At 43.6% G+C, this 19143-nt stretch overlaps 1 protein-coding gene across 1 annotated transcript in view; it reads right to left on the bottom strand.

Moving 5' to 3' along the window:
* Positions 1–19143, bottom strand: part of FBXO36 (F-box protein 36) — a 71933-nt gene that overhangs the window by 10286 nt on the left and 42504 nt on the right. Inside the window, exon 2 of the mRNA XM_073359833.2 lies at positions 7177–7285. Within this exon, the coding sequence (XP_073215934.1) occupies positions 7177–7285 (109 nt within the window). The remainder of the gene's footprint in view (positions 1–7176; positions 7286–19143) is intronic.

A 19143-nucleotide genomic window follows, 5' to 3' on the forward strand; every position in this document is an offset into this window, starting at 1 on the left:
GTATTTAGTGATCGACATGGTGGGGGGGCGGGGGCGTTATGTCATTCAGTCATTCGATTTTTTAAAAAATTATCACAGACCTCAAAATTTTTACCACGGACACTTGTGTCCATGTATGGACACGTTGCTGACCTCTGCATAGTGGTTCTCCTCACCAAGATGGCACACTTCAACCCCTGCACTCATCTGCCCTCCACCCAGAAAACCATCCAGCTCTGTATAGATCAAGTTGTCCACCTCCATGGCCTTCTGGAGTGCATCTACATCTCTTACTGTGATTCTTAATTTCTCTCTCACTTCTAGCATGGAGTTCTCCAAAAGTTGGGCATTTGCTCCCATCTCTCCTCCACCTATCACCCCCAGTCAAATGGTCAAGCAGAAAGAACAAACCAAATTTTGGAACAGTACCTACCGTGCTACATAAATGATCACCAGAATGACTAGTCCTCATTACTACCCCATGTGGAGTTTACATACAATAACACAGAACATGCCTTTACAAGACAGAGTCCCTTTTTGTCTATTTTATCCAGAATTACCCATGACCTCTCCCAACCAAGCAGCCTTACACTGGGTACAACAGATCCATTGGACCCAAGATGAACCGAAAACCTACCTAGAGGAAGCTACACGGTGTCAAGTGGAGTGCCCCAGGGGTCGGTCCTGGGGCCGGTTTTGTTCAATATCTTCATAAATGATCTGGAGGATGGTGTGGATTGCACTCTCAGCAAATTTGCGGATGATACTAAACTGGGAGGAGTGGTAGATACGCTGGAGGGCAGGGATAGGATACAGAGGGACCTAGACAAATTGGAGGATTGGGCCAAAAGAAATCTGATGAGGTTCAATAAGGATAAGTGCAGGGTCCTGCACTTAGGACAGAAGAACCCAATGCACAGCTACAGACTAGGGACCGAATGGCTAGGCAGTAGCTCTGCGGAAAAGGACCTAGGGGTGACAGTGGATGAGAAGCTGGATATGAGTCAGCAGTGTGCCCTTGTTGCCAAGAAGGCCAATGGCATTTTGGGATGTATAAGTAGGGGCATAGCGAGCAGATCGAGGGACGTGATCGTCCCCCTCTATTCGACATTGGTGAGGCCTCATCTGGAGTACTGTGTCCAGTTTTGGGCCCCACACTACAAGAAGGACGTGGATAAATTGGAGAGAGTCCAGCGAAGGGCAACAAAAATTATTAGGGGTCTGGAACACATGACTTATGAGGAGAGGCTGAGGGAACTGGGATTGTTTAGTCTGCAGAAGAGAAGAATGAGGGCGGATTTGATAGCTGCTTTCAACTACCTGAGAGGTGGTTCCAGAGAGGATGGTTCTAGTCTATTCTCAGTGGTAGAAGAGGACAGGACAAGGAGTAATGGTCTCAAGTTGCAGTGGGGGAGGTTTAGGTTGGATATTAGGAAAAACTTTTTCACTAGGAGGGTGGTGAAACACTGGAATGCGTTGCCTAGGGAGGTGGTGGAATCTCCTTCCTTAGAAGTTTTTAAGGTCAGGCTTGACAAAGCCCTGGCTGGGATGATTTAACTGGGGATTGGTCCTGCTTTTGAGCAGGGGGTTGGACTAGATGACCTCCTGAGGTCCCTTCCAACCCTGATATTCTATGATTCTATGATTCTACAAGCACTATGATGCAGACTGCCGACAACAAGAAGGACCCACCTTTTCTGTAGATCAGATGGTGTGGCTTTTGCCCAAACATTTGCACACAGAGAGGCCATCTCATAAACTGGATTAAGAGTTCCTGGGCCCATACTGAATTCGCTGCTAAATCAATCTAGTTACCTTAAACTCCTCTGAATCCACCTGGTGTTTCATGTATTACTTTCTAAAGCCCCACTACCAGGCCATATTTCCTCACTGCTCCTCACCCCAACCCCCGCCAATACATGTTCAAGGTCAGGACAAATATGTTGTCCAAGAGATCCTTGATGCAAGAATGAAATGGACTAAACTCTGATATTTGATTGATTGGGAGGATTATGGTCCCAAAGAATGCTCCTGGGAGCCCACAGAAAATATCCATGCCCGAATACAGTAAAGACCTTCCCCAAGAACCATCCTGGAAAACCCAGCCCACTAATGGCTAGAGAGCACCCTCAGGTTGAGGGTGATGTGGGGGATCGCAGGTCTCAAATCTAGGTCTGTGGGTCTCTAGGCAATCCTCAGACCACTATCCACCACCCGGCAGCTCACTGGTACCATCAGGGAGTGTGGGCTGGTGGGTGGACCCTAGTTCACCACAGGCCCAGCCCACAAAGCTCCCAGTTGGAAGAGATGTCCATTTCTGACTCTTGCTTGATTTCTGGCTCTGACCTTTGGCTCAGTTCCTGACTCCAGTTCTGACCACTAGGTCTGACTGCCAATGTCCCAGTCTATCACACTGGTCTAGAATGCAGTTATGTGCAGATTTGTAGATCAATTCATTGGAATTACAGTTATCTAATTTGTCTGTTTTTTTTTTATACTATGCTCATCTAGCTGTCATGTGCACATAGTCAATTGTCTTCCCATTGATCTAGGTTATAAAACTGCAGTGGGCTCTGGTGCCAAGAATTTGCTTAGTAAATATAAGGCAAGGTCAAAGAAGTGGGTTTGCCTTTTGCTATGAAGGTTCTGAGGTTCTTGAGCATCCTAATATATTCAGGAGAGAGTTCCACAGTCATGGGCCATATGGCGAGAAAGTGATGTTTCCTGCCCACTCCTGAGGTTGAATAGTGTATTCAACATGAGACCAGGTTGCAAGATGCAGTTAAGGACTGACTTTCTTAATATTGATTACACGTTGGATAACCTATAACAGCAAAATGTTTAGGAATAGGTTTTAAAAGCAGTATGTAGGTCTTTTAGGCACAAAGGATATTTACTGAAGACCCTGGCAACAAAGATAGGAATCTGAGGAAACTCCTCTCTTTCCCAAATACTATCTGGCTAGACATTGACAGCTACTCAGTAGTCTCATCCAGTTAAAATGTCATAAGACCATACTTTGAACATGGCATTAATATTGTCATGATTCTTTTTTTCATAACTCGGTTAAAAAGTTGCAGTATACCCCCTACTGTAATCCTCTTTTTGAGGAAATTCCCTTAGTAAATACTGTAAAGATCTAGACACAAAAACAAAAGTGCTGGATAGCCCAGGTAATCAGACTCATGCATGACAAAGAGTCAACTCTTTATTAAAAAAAAAAGTCCACAACACGTATCTACGTCATGCTAAATGGCGAACCAAAAGGCTACAATCCAATTCTTTGCTGCTTCAATAAAAATGAGTTTTTATTACACAATGAAAGTTTCTTTCTACATGTAGGTATGAATGTTTTAACATATGAATTGTTTGTGGATGCTCTCAAAATGTCTTTAGCTGTATTTATTTTATTTCTGTAAAAATACCTATCGTATTATTTCTGCAGCTGATGGTGGCTTAGACATAAGGGTATGTTTGAATACCCTCAGAGCTCACTGAGATTTTCATGCCTAAGAGCAATTGATAGTATTTAGTGACTTGCACCAGTTGTTCATTCTTTCGGGGACTTAAATAGATTTTATCTCCTTCCCTTGGAATGTGAAGATCTAGAATGTGTGCCTTATACTATCTTCCATGAATGTACAGTGATGCTGTAAACCAGCCTTGAAAAAATCATAAAAATTTACTAACTCAGAAACCAAATCTACACTCTCCACCCTCCTCTCATCATCACTATGATAATTATGATGAGAAATGAATGATGTTACATAGCTGTAAAAAAAAAACACTCACTCTAAACAGATGGATAATTAGTATTTTAGAAGGCTGCAGTTTATGGTCTCAAAATTGAAAAAATATGTGTAAGGCTGTTTTGAGGTATTTCTCCCAGATTATATTATGAAACCATTTTGTTCACGGATTTTACACAATAATGGAGGCTTGTTAATGCTGCATACTATATGAATGTTTCTTTCGGTGTTAAGAATTGCAAGTCTATTTATATGGTTAAGAAAGTAGATCAATGGTTTACTACTATGCAGCACATGCACTGAATCTGCTCATAGATTGGTATGCACCTTTGTTATTACTACAAAAACTACAAAAGCACAAAATCAGCCTACAGCCTTAAATGTGAATGTACATGGTTGTCACTGACTTTTGTTACTACTCTATAGAGTTTGTAGACTGTAACAGAAATCTATGTAAACAGGAAGTATTAAAAAGGTTATTTTAAAATGACTCTTTCATAGGCTTTCTACTGGATGCTTTGAATGCCTGCATGGATTAGTGGCACGCATAATGTTTTATTTGCAAGGGAATATATTTTACCTCATGTTTGCTTGATAAGAATAAATCAAATGATTTTGTCATAACACTTTTTTTGTGAACATCTCTAAGCACTTTAAGTTACAAAAAAAAGCCATAAAATTAAAGACTAACTATGGGAAGGCAATGTAAAATGCTAATTAATTCTTAAACTTATATATAAACTTAGCTATTGGCCTAAAAGAGTACACTGTCAGCAGAACGTACTACATACACTGAGGGTCAAATCCTGTCCCTACTTAAGTCAGTGGGGATTTTTGCCACTGACTTCAACTGAAACTGACTTTGGCACAAATTTCAATAAAAATAATTAGATCACTGTTTCAACAACAGTTTTGGCAGCAAAGTTTTGAGCAACCTGTGAATATATGAGGGAAAAAGTAGCAAGACTTGTAAGCCAGGAGATGAGAAAAAGATGCAAAAAGGTCTTAGTATTTATGTGAGACAGCTGGAGAGGTGATCTGGAATAGTTCCAAGACTGCCAATGACTGCTTTAAAATACAATAATGGTTAATATGATCCACAAAGGAAAATTTGGTATATAAAAAAAGTGACCCTGAGATTATTATCTTTGGAAACAGGAAGAAACCTTTTCACAGTAAGTGGGACAAACTGACCTGGGCTTCAATAGTGATGTGATGAAGTTCAGAAACACCAGTAGTACTTTCAAAAGAAGCATGCAAATGCAATACAGATTAGATCCCAAGATACAACCTTGAATGGATCTAGAAACGTTTTTAGCAACAGTAGAAATAGAAGCACCGAAGAAAAAAAACTGCATATGTTGGTAAGGATTTAACTATTTGAACAACATGCCAGATATTCCAATACATGTGTTTCACTGTGACATTAAACGGGTATTAAATGCCACAGAAAGGTCGAACAATATATACAGTGACACAAAACCTTTGCCATTACATATGCACAGGTCACTACAGAGCTGAACAAAAGCTTACTTATGGGTGCTAAAAGAAAAACAAATTACATTTGTCAAATAAATCATTAGGAAGTGTTGCTAGAATTCAGCTGTAAACACTGTTAGCAACTTCTCACAGGAAACAAAGGGTACAAAAAGGCTACTCATCATTCACACCATATTTCCTAGAAAGCTCAAGTTTTCAAAATTGATATTACCACTGTCAAGTTGAAACACTGTGGAAGACAACTGCATCTGAAGAAACAGGGATATTAAAAATATCAGCAGTAAAAGAGCTTAATATATTCAAGGACTTCTTAAGCACCTGCCAAGGATCCAATTAGCTATCAATTTTGTTCAGTTTTATTGCAAATTTGTCATTTACAAACAAAAATTTTTAAAAAATTATGCTATAACAAGAGTTAAATTTAAAATGAACTAAACTTAATAACTTAAACCAACTTGATCTGTGGTCTTGTTTTTCTTTCAATCTGAAGTTGATATATATTCCCAATTGCTTTCATCTTTCATCGTGGTGCTTGTGTTCCATCACTTGGAAGTGACATGTCTTTACAGATCATCATTCAAAAAAATGTGATAAACCTGAAGATACCATCTGTATTCAAGATATTTCTCTGCATGTGCACATCCATGACAAAGGAGCATCTAATCAAAAGTGTCACAGTTACAAGGTAACTATACCTCTGTCCCCTCTTGGTCTCTTTGAGTATATCTACAGAGGGATAAAAAACCCATGGGCTGTCCCAGGTCAGCTGATTCAGGCTCACAGGGCTTGTGCTCCAGGGTTGAAAAATCGCTGTGTAGATGTTCAGGTTCGGGCTAGAGCCTGATGTCTGGGACCCTGTGAGGATGCAGGGTCCCAGTACTTGGGTTCCAGCCTGAGCCTGAATGTCTGCACAGAGAGTTTTAGCCCCAAAACCCAAGTCTGAGTCAGCTGACCTGGCCATGCTGTGGATCTTTTATCCCTGTGTAGACATACTCTTTGAGTGCACTCCTTCTCAAATCTCAGGCCTTGAGCTGTTACCTCTCTTGGAGTGAAATCATGTGATTCTTCCACTCTTAGACCAGCCTTGAGCTGCAGTTTCCAGGTACTAACCAGGATTACCTCTGCAGGTCTCAGTTAGGTTCAGTCCCTGTTGTTCTGTTCCCTCCAGGACCTACGACCATGGTGTCCAATGATCAGATAGCCTTCTTTAAACAAAGTATTGTTTACATAGAACAGTGGTTTTCAAACTTTTTTCACTTGCAGTCCCCTAAAAATTTCAAATGGAGGTGGAGACCACTCTGGAAATCTTAGGTATTGTCTGCAGACCCCCTCGGGGCTCACAGGCCATAAGCTGAAAACCACTGTTCTATCGTAATTACAATCTGTTGTGGCTCCCTTAGACATAGTCTGTGGACCCCCAGAGGTCCACAGGTTGAAAAGCATTGATTTAGAACCAAAGCATTTCAGAGAAAAAGATCTTAAAACAAACAGATTATACACTTATCTAGTTAAGGAAGAGCCCCACTACTTCAGATGTTGCCACAGGACCTGTTTCTATATCCCTGAAAGTCTGTTCTCCCCAGGAACAGCTGAGAACTCCCCTCCTAAAGTCTTTTTAACTGTTTCATGTCCCTTTGAATTATTGTGGGAATCTGAAAATAGCATCTTAACCGATAACAACATTGTCACTATCTTGTAATCTCCCTGCTAGGATTTGTTGGAAGTAAGCTTATCTAGAGCTTGTGTTGCCTTTCTGCTTCTTTTTCCAACAGCCCCTCATTAACTGAAATGAATACGTTCATATTGTAAAGCCCAATAACCCAGCAGAAGCTATTTCATTAACCTATAACATACAATATTTATAAAATTACAGAGCAGTGTTCCCAGATTATTACATAGAAGTTCCATGTCTGCCACAGTAAGTGTATAGTCTTTTTCTAAGTCTTACTCTGAAGAGATGGATCATCCAAGAAGTATTCATGAGATTCTTTAAGTTCCCCAGGCTTTGTTTCACGAAATTCACTTCTAAGAGAGATTTTCCACCATCTGAAAATTACCTATGATTGAAAAGAAGATATTGGCAAGAATTAACAAACATCAAATACTAGTGGATATAATAGTTCTAAAATTCAGGATTATGGTTATGTAACTACTATTTCATTTCTAAGTACGTATAAATTGTCATACTGGATCAGACCATAGCTACTCCCAATGGTCATATCTGATGCTTCAAAGGAAACAAACAAAAAAAACCCCAATCACCTTAATGCACCTAGACAAGTGTGAAATACTGTATATGCAGGGAATATTCTTTCTTTAGCCCTGCATGAAAACTGTTTATGCCCTTAAGCCTGAGGTTGAATTAATTATCTTGACTTGTATAACTACAAATATTCTTTTTCATTCTGCATTTAGCAGCAGATTTGTGTGTACCAAAGGATAAAATTTAAAATACATATAATGAAGATTCACTGTTTACATACTCTAAATCATGGGTTCTCAAACTGGGGGTTGCGAGGTTCTCAAGGGCTCGCGCAGTTATCACATGGGAGGGTCGCAAGCTGTCAGCCTCCAACCCAAACCCTGCTTTGCATCCAGCATTTATAATGGTGTTTTAAATTAAAAACATTTTTTTATATATTTAAGGGGGGGGTTGCACTCAGAGGCTTCCTATGTGAAAGGGGTCACCAATACAAAAGTTTGAGAACTACTGCTCTGAATGAAAATTTCAACTAAAAATGCTGATTATGATCTGAATAATGAAAGGCTCTGATGAAAAATGGGAGTACAGTTCACTAGATAGGTGTTTCAGAATAAGCAAATTAACAACCTTAAAATTAAAGAGTTAAGTGTTGACATTTAAATTGTTATCTTTATGTTTCAAAGTTGATACCCTAAGATGAATGCAGCAGTTCCCATCTCTTAGAGCTATAGTTTCCAGCTCCCTGCAATAACTACATCATTTTACATTCAATTAAGGGTTTTAAGGTGCACTTTGCAACAAGGGGGGGGCTAGAAAGATTTTTTTTGTTTGAAAAACAATTAAAACAGATTATCGAGCGCATAACTGAGGCAAGAGATTAATTCAATGGTGAATCCAGTGGCCACGGAACTGTGAAATACAAGGCGCCCTGCTTAATAGTCATTTTCCTGGATCTCTTTTAAAATACTATGTAGCGTGCTTGAGCAGCTGTGTTAGACTCTCTCCTTTTAATATCTTATTACTATTATTTTAAATAAGACAATCCTCACAAATCAGGAAAAATAGATACCATACTGTTAACACTCAAAAATCAAGAGGCTAGCCTCTAAAAATCATAAGGTTTGTTTAAAAATCTTGTGATTTTTAAAAATAGCAAGTATTGGCTTCTTTTTATTTGCTTTCTGAGTTTTTGGGGTGCACTCAGTGAAGTTATACCACAGTAGCTCTACCAGTGCAAATCCATAGTACGTACAAAGCACTGACATGTACCAGGTACCGCTTACCCTGATTTGAAAAAAACCAAGTGTAGACCAGCTATAAATAACTGCCTTCTCTGTACTTATCCGATATAGTCTCTTATGTCACCCTGACTAGTTTGCTTCACCAGCAATGCCAGCCTTGACATTCCATTTGCCCGTCTTCCTCATATCTGTGCACATCCTTCCACAATTCCTTTTATATATGGAACACTGATCTTTCTTGAGTTGGAAGCTGCTACCCTCTCCTAATTTAAATCCCTCTGGAATACCCACTACTTCTGCAATACCCACAAGAAATTCATTGATTAGTCTTCTGCTTATTCGTTCTATGTATCTTGTTACTTATCTATTGTATTTTGTCTGAAATCAGTTTCCTAAAAATCAGGGATTATGGGTGAAATCCTGGCCTTACTGAAAGTCAATGGCAAAATTCCCATTGAGTTCACTGGGGCTAAAATTTCACCCAATCTCTTTTCTCTATATTGAGAGGTACCTCACACATTGGTGGGTAATATAAATAAATAATAATAAAAATAATGAGTTTTTTTACACACACACACAATCCTGGTCCTCTTTTTTTTCCTATTAGCATATACAGGCTGGAGGACTAATCTCAATCCCTACAAAACTTTCTGTTGACCTAGTTATCACCAGTCAGCGAGATGGACTACCTACACCGATGGGAGAACCCCGTCTGTCAACATGGGTGGTGCAGCTGCAACTGTGCTGCTGTAGTGTTTCAAGTGTAGACAAGCCCTTGGATAGACAGGATTCATTGTTACCAACCCATGAAGAAGAATGGAGGCATTTCACAGCTCCCTTAGGGTAAATCCTACCTCCTTTTTTCCAAGGTCACAAAAGACCTTCTTGCAGTGGAACCAGTGTGTTTTCATTATCCTGGGATTGGGACAGAATTAGAAAGACCTGTGCAGCAAACTGTGCTGCTATGAAGCATGTGGATTTGTGATCTACCCCTCTGAGGATCCTCCAGTCACACGACAGCTCTTTAAGAAAAGGACAGTGAGTTTTGGACCTCCAGGGTTGCCTAGAAAGGCCCTTCAGGGTTAACAGCTGGTGGAACCAGGAAGACTTAATCTTTCAGCAGCTGGAAGGGTTGGTGAACAGGCGGCAGCCAGTCAGGGCCCAGCAGGTCAAATTAAAAAAAACTGGCTACTTCTATCAAATGGCAGTTCAATGGTTAAGTCAGGGGAGGGAGGAAGGAAGAAAGGATCTTCCCTCTACCATAACCCACAAAGCCACACTTTGTGTTTTGGTCACTGAGGGACTTTTTGATGTACTCAGTGTGACTGTAAGGTCCAGGCAGGCTAACCTGAGTAAGATGCTGGACTACTGAAAATTAGGTAAATTCACTTTGCAAGATACCCACTGGCTCAGGCAAGCTGGTGACAAGGCTTCAACAACAGCAGCATAGTGTCACTGACACAGAATAACCAGCAGATAATAAGAATTTTCTTTCCCTAGTCCACAGCCTAGCTCTTTGCTGTGTCCCAGATCTCTACCTTAGAATCCTTCCTGTTTCAGGTTGTGTGTAAGAAGATTCCAGAGACAGCACTCCATTACTTACAGGTTACTGTCACAGGCATAAAACCTGAACACTTATGCTTAATTTTCCATAGTGTAATCTAAATTTGGGTCTCTCAAATTTTTGGATACCAAACTTTGGACACCTACAGTTGATGTTCAGAGCTGCTGAGAACCCACAATTCCCACTGACTTGTCATTCAACTTTAATTTTATTTATTTATTTTTAAACAAAAGCTCAAATTGCATAGACACTTAGGTGAGGCCACACTTTCACTAGGTAATGTTTCCTTCTTGGAAATTGGGTGTGGATTTGTCATAGTTTGCTTGTATTTGGTAGATATTTGATCTACAGTGACAATAAATATGTTTAAACAAAAGCTGAGCATATATATTTTTAATATCAAATCTAGCCATTCAAAGAACACGCATGATTTTTGCTATTTTTTTTAACGTACTGTGACAAGATAACCGATGGTTGGTCCTGCGCTTTTCTTGGGGCATGGGGGTGCTAAGACGCCACGCCTTGCCCCTGCTCTTGGGCGCCAAGGGCCCTGATAGTACCTTGGAAGGTGACAGAGGAGGGAAGTGGGGGAGGGGTCTGGGTTTGCTCCTCGCTCTGAGTCCCAGCCACTCACAACCCCTGTGGGTTTCTTACCCTCATCCCCCTTAGGTGGGGTTACCCTCGGTCCTTAGATGCTGCAGGGAGGGAGTCTCCCTGTCCTGCTGGGGCAGGGTCTCCCTTACTTCAACTCTCTGGTCTTCCAAATCTCACAACACACCTCCTAGTCCTAGTCCTAGTCCTAGTCCTAGTCCTAGTCCTAGTCCTTTCCCTTTCTCCTCCTCCTCCGACTGCCTGAAGCAGGGGATTTTATTAGGTTCCTGACAGGGCCTTAATTGACAACAGGTACTCCACTTAACCTGTAGCAACCCTCCCTAGTCAACAGGGAACCACATCTTAATTAGCCTAGGGCTTATATATTTCCTCTCTAACACTCTACCACTGCTCCCTGGCCCTCCTGTATCACAGTACTATAAGAGTATTGCCCAGTTGCATTTACTGGCTTATTCTGTAAGCTTCCTTTGGGCAAAATTTCACTATAAATAGCCAGTCAGGCTTAACTACAGGGTTCTTTTACAGAACACTTAATAGGTAAACAGAGGAAATACATAACTAGTTTTTTCACTTAAGCACACATACAATCATGGTTTAGTTGAAGACATAACGCCCATCCCCAAATAATATCCCACTACATTCCCAAAACTGGAGACACAAGCCAATCATCCCACAGGTTCTCTGCAATACAGGGTAACTACAAGTAGTAGTTGCCCCTTTTAAAGGAAAACTAAAGTAAACCCATCTTAACCGTCCTAAGAATCTACAAGTTGATAGGCTAAGAAGAAATGGCAGCCTTGAATAAACATATATTTTATAGTTTTACAATTGGTATTTCTGAGCTGAGTATTGTAGTCACTCATCTTGCTAAAACGTCATTTGTGACACTGGGAGTGTAAAACCCAATGAGAAACTGTAAACCAGTGACCATTCTGCTTGAATGGTGATCTGACTATTTTAAAAACATTTAGATCTAGATTGCACTTTTAAAACAACCAGAACTGCATGCAATGTTCAATATGTAGGCATACCATGGATTTATATATTTTCTGTCTTATTATCTTTTCATTTCCTAACGGTTCCTAATATTCTGTTTGGTTTTTTTGACTGCTGCCACACATTCAACAGTTGTTTTCTAAGAACAATCCATGATGACTCCGAGATCTCTTTCTTGAGTTGTAACAGCTAATTTAGACCCCATTATTTTGTATGGTATAGTTGGGATTATGTTTTCCACTGTGACTTACTTCATACTTAACACTGAATTTCATCTGCCATTGTGTTGCCCAGTGACCCAGTTTTGTGAGATCCTTTTGTAACTCTCCGCAGTCAGCTTTGGACTTAACTACCTTGAATAATTTTGTATCATCTTCAAAGTTTGTCACCTCACCCTTTTTCCAGATCATTTATGAATATGTTGAACAGCACTGGTTCCAGCACAGCTCTCTGGGGGACACCTCTATTTACCTCTCTCCATTCTGAAAACTGACCATTTATTTCTACCCTTTGTTTCCTGTCTTTTAACCAGTTACTGACCCATGAGAGGACCCTCTTATCCCATGTCTGATTAGTTTGCTTAAGAGGCTTTGGTGAGAGACCTTGTCAAAGACTTTCTGAAAGTCCAAGTATATTATATACACTAGATCGCCTCTGTCCATATGTTTGGTGTCACCATCAAAGAATTCTAATATATTGGTGAGGCATGATTTTCTTTTGTGAAAGCTGTGTTGATTCTTCCCCAACAAACTATGTTCATCTATATGTCTGATATTTCTGTTCTTTACTATAGTTTCAAACAATTTGCCTGGTACTGAAGTTAGGCTTTCCAGCCTGTAATTGCCAGGATTGCATCTGGAGCCTTTTTTTAAACATTGACATCATACTAGGTATGCGCCAGTCATCTGGTACAGAGGGTATGTTAAGCACCAGGTTAGGTACCACAGTTAGAATTCTTGCAATTTCACATTTTACTTTCTTCAGAACTCTTGGGTGAATACCATCTAGTCCTGGTGACTTCTTATTGTATCATTTATTAATTTCTTCCAAAACCACCACTACTGACACCTCAGTCTGGGACAGTTCCTCAGATTTGTCACCTTAAAAGAAAGCCTCAGATGTGGGAATCTCCCTCACATCCTCCGCAGTGAAGACCATTTCATAGAATTCATTTAGCTTCTCCGCATTACCCTGGTCTTCCTTGAGTGCTCCTTTAGCACCTTGATTTTCCAGTAGCCCCACTGACTGATTGGCAGGCTTCGTACCTCTGATGAACCTTTTTTGCTGTTAGTTTTTGAGTCTTTTGCTAGTTGCTCTTCAAATTCTTTTTTGGCTTGCCTGATTATACTGTGTGACAAAGTTCCTCCTCTGCCTTGGTTGGTCCTGTGCTTTCTGGCAGATTTGCTAGCCTCAGGGGTTGATGGCAGCCCTCAGTTTGGCAGCTTTTGCTAGAGGCTCAAACCTGCTGTTCACTCAGCTAACCTCATCACTGGCCAGCGTGGGGAAAATGGAGAACAATCTCCGCGGGCTCTGTTGTCCCACGTAGTGGGTCGGGGACAGGCCAGATCCCTTTCCAAATTAGGCCTTCCCCTCTGGTGTGTCTCACAGACCAGGTCAGCTAGGGATTTGGGGGGGTGCACGGAACCTGGGCCCACCATCTAAACTGGGTTCCAGTCCATGGTCCTGTGGATAGCAGCTGTCTATGTCTCCTGTATCAGCTGCGTGACAGCTACAACTCCATGGGCTACTTCCCCATGGCCTCCCCCCAGCACCTTCTTTATCCTCACTGCAGGACCTTCCTCCTGAAGCCTGAAAATGCTTGTACTCCTCAGTCCTCCAGCAGCACGCCTTCTTACTCCCCGTTCCTTGTGCCCCTCACTAACTGATGGGAGGTCCTTTTTAAACCAGGTGTCCTGATTAGCCTGCCTGTCTTAATTGATTCTAGTAAGTTCTTAATTGGTTCCAGGTGTCTTAATTAGCTTGCCTTTCTTCATTGGTTCTAGCAGGTTCCTGATTGCTCGAGAGCAGCTCCCGCTCTGGTCACTCATGGAACAGAAAACTATTCATCCAGTAGCCAGTATATTTGCCTTCTACCAGACTCCTGCACCCAACTGGTCTGGGTTTGTCACATATCCCTCCCCCCTGCTCAACACCAAGGGGTTGGGCAATTTGGGACACCAGACAGTGCACACGTGACAAGCCATCGGCATTGCCTTGACAGCTCCTTGCTCTGTGTTGCACATGGAACTGGAAAGGTTGGAGAGATAAGAACCATCTGGTCACCGTTGCGCTCTTCTCTTGTAGCTCGTTGTTCCGCTGCATTCATTGAAGAGGGGCATGGTCAGTCACAAGGACAAATCTGCGCTGAGCAGGTAGTAGCGCAATGTTTCCATGGCCCATTTTATGGCGAGGCACTCCCTCTCCACCACTACATATTTTTGTTTCCTCAGGAGTTTCCTGCTGAGGTAGAGAATTGGGTGTTCCTCCTCCCTGACCACCTGTGATAGGACGGACCCCAAACCTACTTCTGATGCATCCGTTTGCAGGATAAATTCCTCGGTGAAATCTGGGGCTATCAGTATGGGGTTACTGCAAAGGGCAGTCTGTAGGTCTGCGAATGCTCTCTCTGCTGCATCAGACCATCTCACCAGATCAGGTCCACGGGCCTTCACTAGGTCTGTCAGGGGGCTTGCCCTTGTGGCAAAGTGGGGGTTAAATCATCAGTAATACCCCACCACACCTAGGAATGCACGGACTTGTTTCTAGCGAATTGGTCGGGGACAATTTTGGATGGCCTCTAACTTATTTAGTTAGGGTTTTACCAGACCTTTTCCCACAATGTAGCCAAGATATTTGGCCTCCGTAAACCCTACGGCACACTTGGCAGGGTTTGCTGTAAGGCCAGCTTGCCTGAAGGTATCGAGGACTGCCTCCACCTTCTCTAGGTGGGTTTCCCAGTCTGGAGTATGAATAACCACATCATACAGTTAGGCAGCAGCATAATTGGTATGGGGGTGTAACTGCTTGTCTATGAGGCTCTGGAAGATAGCTGGGGCCCCATGTAATCCAAAAGGGAGGAGAGAATATTGGAAAAGACCCTCTGGTGTAGAGAAAGCAATCTTTTCCTTCGCGTCTTTGGCAAGGAGAATCTGCTAGTACCCCTTTGTCAAGTCTAGGGTAGTCAAGTATTGGGCATTGCCCAGATGGTCCACTAGTTCATCTATGCAAGGTATGGGGTACGTGTCGAACTGGGATACCTCATTTAGTCTCCGGAAGTCGCTGCAAAACTTGTGGTGCCATCAAGTTTGGGCACCAGCATGATTGGGCTGGACCACTGACTGGGACTCTTTGATGATTCCCAACTCCAGCATTTTTTTACTTCCGCTTTTATTCTTCCCTTCTGGCCACTGGCACCCGGTATGGCCTCATTGTTACTCTGGCCCCGGGGTTCATGATGAAGTAATGGTATGTCTCAGTTGTTCGACCCGGTTTTGTTGAGAACACACCTTGGTTCCGGAAGATCATCTCAGACACCCCATTCTTCTGGTCTGGCGTTAAATTGGGAGACACCGTCACCTGTTCAGAGGGTTTATTTTCCTGGGGTAGGTCTTTTTGGATAGCTACGCTTGCCTCTTGTGCATCCCAGGGTTTCAGAAGGTTGACATGATATATTTGCTCTTGTTTCCGACATCCCGGTTGTTGCACCTTGTAATTTACCTCCCCTACGGGTTCAACTATTTCGTAGGGTCCTTGCCACTGGGTCAAAAGTTTACTCTCTGTTGTGGGTATCAACACCAATACTCGGTCTCCGGGCTGGAACTGCCGAACTTTGGCTTGGAGAGTGTAATGAGCTTGTTGGGCCTCTTGGGCCTTCTCTAGGTGCTCCTGCACAATGGGAGTGACCCGTGCGATCATAGAACCATAGAATCATAGAATATCAGGGTTGGAAGGGACCTCAGGAGATCATCTAGTCCAACCCACTGCTCAAAGAAGGACCAATCCCCAACTAAATCATCCCAGCCAGGGCTTTGTCAAGCCTGACCTTAAAAACCTCAAAGGAAGGAGATTCCACCACCTCCCTAGGTAACGCATTCCAGTGCTTCACCACCCTCCTAGTGAAGAAGTTTTTCCTAATATCCAACCTAAACCTCCCCCCCTGCAACTTGAGGAACATTACTCCTTGTTCTGTCATCTGCTTCCACTGAGAACAGTCTAGATCTATCCTCTTTGGAACCCCCTTTCAGGTAGTTGAAAGCAGCTATCAAATCCCGCTTTATTGTAGCTGTTCCCTCATTTGTAACACATGCTCAATTACATTCTTCCCCTCATTGGGCTCCTCCTCCCAAATTTCCTTGGCTATGTCCAAGATGACCTGGGGGTGGCACACATATAATAGCTCAAAATGAGAAAACCCAGTTGAGGCCTGAGGTACTACCTGGATGGCAAACATAAGGTATGGTAGTGTGTCCCAATCCTTCCTGTCTCGACTTACCACCTTCCTTATCATAGCCTTCAGAGTTCAGTTGAAACTTTCTACAGCCCATTGATCTGTGGATGATAGACTGAAGTCCTCAGGGTATGTATATGGAGTAGGACACATAGATCCATCATCAGTTTTGACATAAATGGGGTTCCTTGGTCTGTATCTCCTTTGGTAGCCCCACTCAGGCAAAGATCCCCACTAGCTCTTTGGCTATTGTTTTAGAGGCTGTGTTCCGCAGGGGGACGGCTTCTGGATACCATGTAGCATAGTCCAGAATGACAAGTATATATTGGTGACCTCGGGTCGTCTTCTCTAGGGGTCCCACTAGGTCTATGGCTATTTGTTCAAACGGGACCTCTATGATGGGAAGGGGTACCAAAGGTGCCCTCAAGTGGGGACGGGGACTGTGCAGCTGACACTCTGGGCAGGAGGCACAGTATTGCCACACTTCTTCATGCACCCCAGGCCAGAAGAACCTTTGTAGGATCCCTGCCAGGGTCTTCTCTATCCCTAAATGCCCCCCAAAAAGAGGACTATGAGCGAGGCTTAATACTGCCTTCTGGTGTTTGCGAGGCACTAGGAGCTGCTCTATCTTCTGTCCCTGTACTGGTACAACCCAGTACAGGAGATCCTTCTTTATGATGAAATAGGGGCCGGGTCCTGGGGTTTTCCATTTTACGGGGACCCCATCTATTTCTGTTATCTCCTTCCTAATGTTGTCGTACCTTGGATCTTAGGCTTGGTCCCATCCGAAATTTTCTCTCCCAGGGCTGGTCTGCCCAAGTTCTAGGGGACTGGTCTCTATTGCTTCTGCCGGTTCGGAGGCATTAGGGTTGGGATTTGGCTCAGGTGCTTCTCCCTGCTGGGTGGCCTCCTTCTCAGCTGCCGGGGTCCACCTACCTACGAGAGCGACCCTCTGGCTTTGGGTCAGTATTCGGGTTTCCAAGGCCTTAGCTGCCCTTCTTTCCCTTTTCGTCTTTCTGCCCCGCCTGGGAGTGGAGAAAAAATCTGGGGATATTTTGGAGAAGATTGGGGGTTGACAGTCTACTGTGGACGCCTCACTAGCTTCAGGGTCCTCCCCTTTCTCCAATCCCCCTACTGGGAGTAAGTCATCAAATCCTGGGAAGTCCCTCCCTATGAGCACTGGGTAAGAGAGTTTAGGCACTACACCTGCTGCTACCTCTGTAGCATTCCCCTGGATTTTAATTTTTACCGGGATGGTGGGATAGTAACTAACCGTCCCATGGACTCATGTCACCCCTGGGTGTTTTGCCTGTAGTAACTGATTATGTTTCACAAGTTTTCCTGAGATGAGTGTGATGGCGCTACCCAAATCTATCAGTGCTGTGGTCTCTACTCCATTTAACCTCAATGGCCTGGTATATTTGTGTGGGGTTAGTGCAACCCCCACAATGTGAATTAGGGAGCATGAGTTTTCCCAGTTTCCTAGGTTACACTGCATACACTCCTCTGCACCGGGGCTCTGTGCAGCTATGTGTCCCCACTCCCCACAGGTGTAACATCTGTATGGGGCACTAGGCGTTCCCTGGTCTCTCGGTTTGGGCAGTCTAATGTCATGATCCTCTTCACCCTCTGCGCTCTGACTTTTGGTTGCCTCTGGTGGGCCTTCAGCCCCTCTCTTTTTCCACCTGGGCCTTCCTTGGGGGCTCAATTGCCTGAGCTCTGGAGGTCAGTGCTGCTAGTTTAACCTGGGGCGCCTCTTCGTTAACTGGTTGAATCAGTTCCCTCACCGTCCTTCACCTCTCTACCAGTGTGACCACCTCATTGCAGGTGGACACGTCGTTCTGGCTTACCCAGGTGCAAAGGTCTGGCAGTTGTCCTCTTTCGTACCGGTCAATGACCAGAACCTCTAGTATTTTTTCTGGACTCTGAGACTTGGTTCATAAACACTTTCGGGCGAGATGGATGAGGTTGTATAATTGGGACTGCAGGGTTTTGTTTTCATGGTACCTGCACTCATGATACTGTTGGGCCAGCACTGTGTTCGTTACCCCAGATCTGGCCAGGATCTCTGCTTTCCACTGTAGGTAGTCTGCCGCAGCCTCTTCAGACATATCATAGTAGGCCTTTTGAGCCTCCCCACATAGGAATGGAGCGAGGATGCCAGACCACTGATCTCAGAGCCAAGCGTCCCATAGGGCTGGCCTCTCAAAGGCCAGGAGGTATGTCTCCACGTCATCCTCCAGCGAGGATTTCTGCAGCCAATTGATGGCCCATATGACCCGTGTCCCATCATGGCTGCAGTTCAGCTCTGTAAGGGCCTTCACCTGATTTACAGTTCCCACAACATAGCACGATCTTGCGGGGCCTGGTCCATCAATAGGCGATTGGTCTCTTGCTGCAGCCGCACTACCTCCTGTTGGGCAGCTGCCTGGACACAGGTAGCCTCCTGCTGGGCAGCCATGGCTTGTATCAGTGCCCGCACTACGTCCTCCATTGTGGTAAAGAAAAGAAAATACACCCTCCTTATTTTTTCTTTTTTAACACCCTCCTTCTTCTGCCACACTCTGCACCAAATCCCACTCTTGACATCAGTGTGACAAAGTTCCTCCTCTGCCTCGGTAGGTCCTGTGCTTTCTGGCGGATTTGCTCGTATCAGAGGTTCACGGTAGCCCTCAGTTTGGCAGCTTTTGCTAGAGGCTCAAACCTGCCGTTCACTTAGCTAACCTCATCACTGGCCAGCATGGGGGAAACTGAGAACAATCTCCACAGTCTCTGTTGTCCCACGTAGTGGGTCGGGGACAGGCCAGATCCCTTTCCAAATTAGACCTTCCCCTCTGGTGTGTCTCACAGAC

The sequence above is a fragment of the Lepidochelys kempii genome, chromosome 9 (genome assembly GCF_965140285.1).
Source record: "Lepidochelys kempii isolate rLepKem1 chromosome 9, rLepKem1.hap1, whole genome shotgun sequence".
NCBI classification, from domain to species: Eukaryota; Metazoa; Chordata; order Testudines; family Cheloniidae; genus Lepidochelys; species Lepidochelys kempii.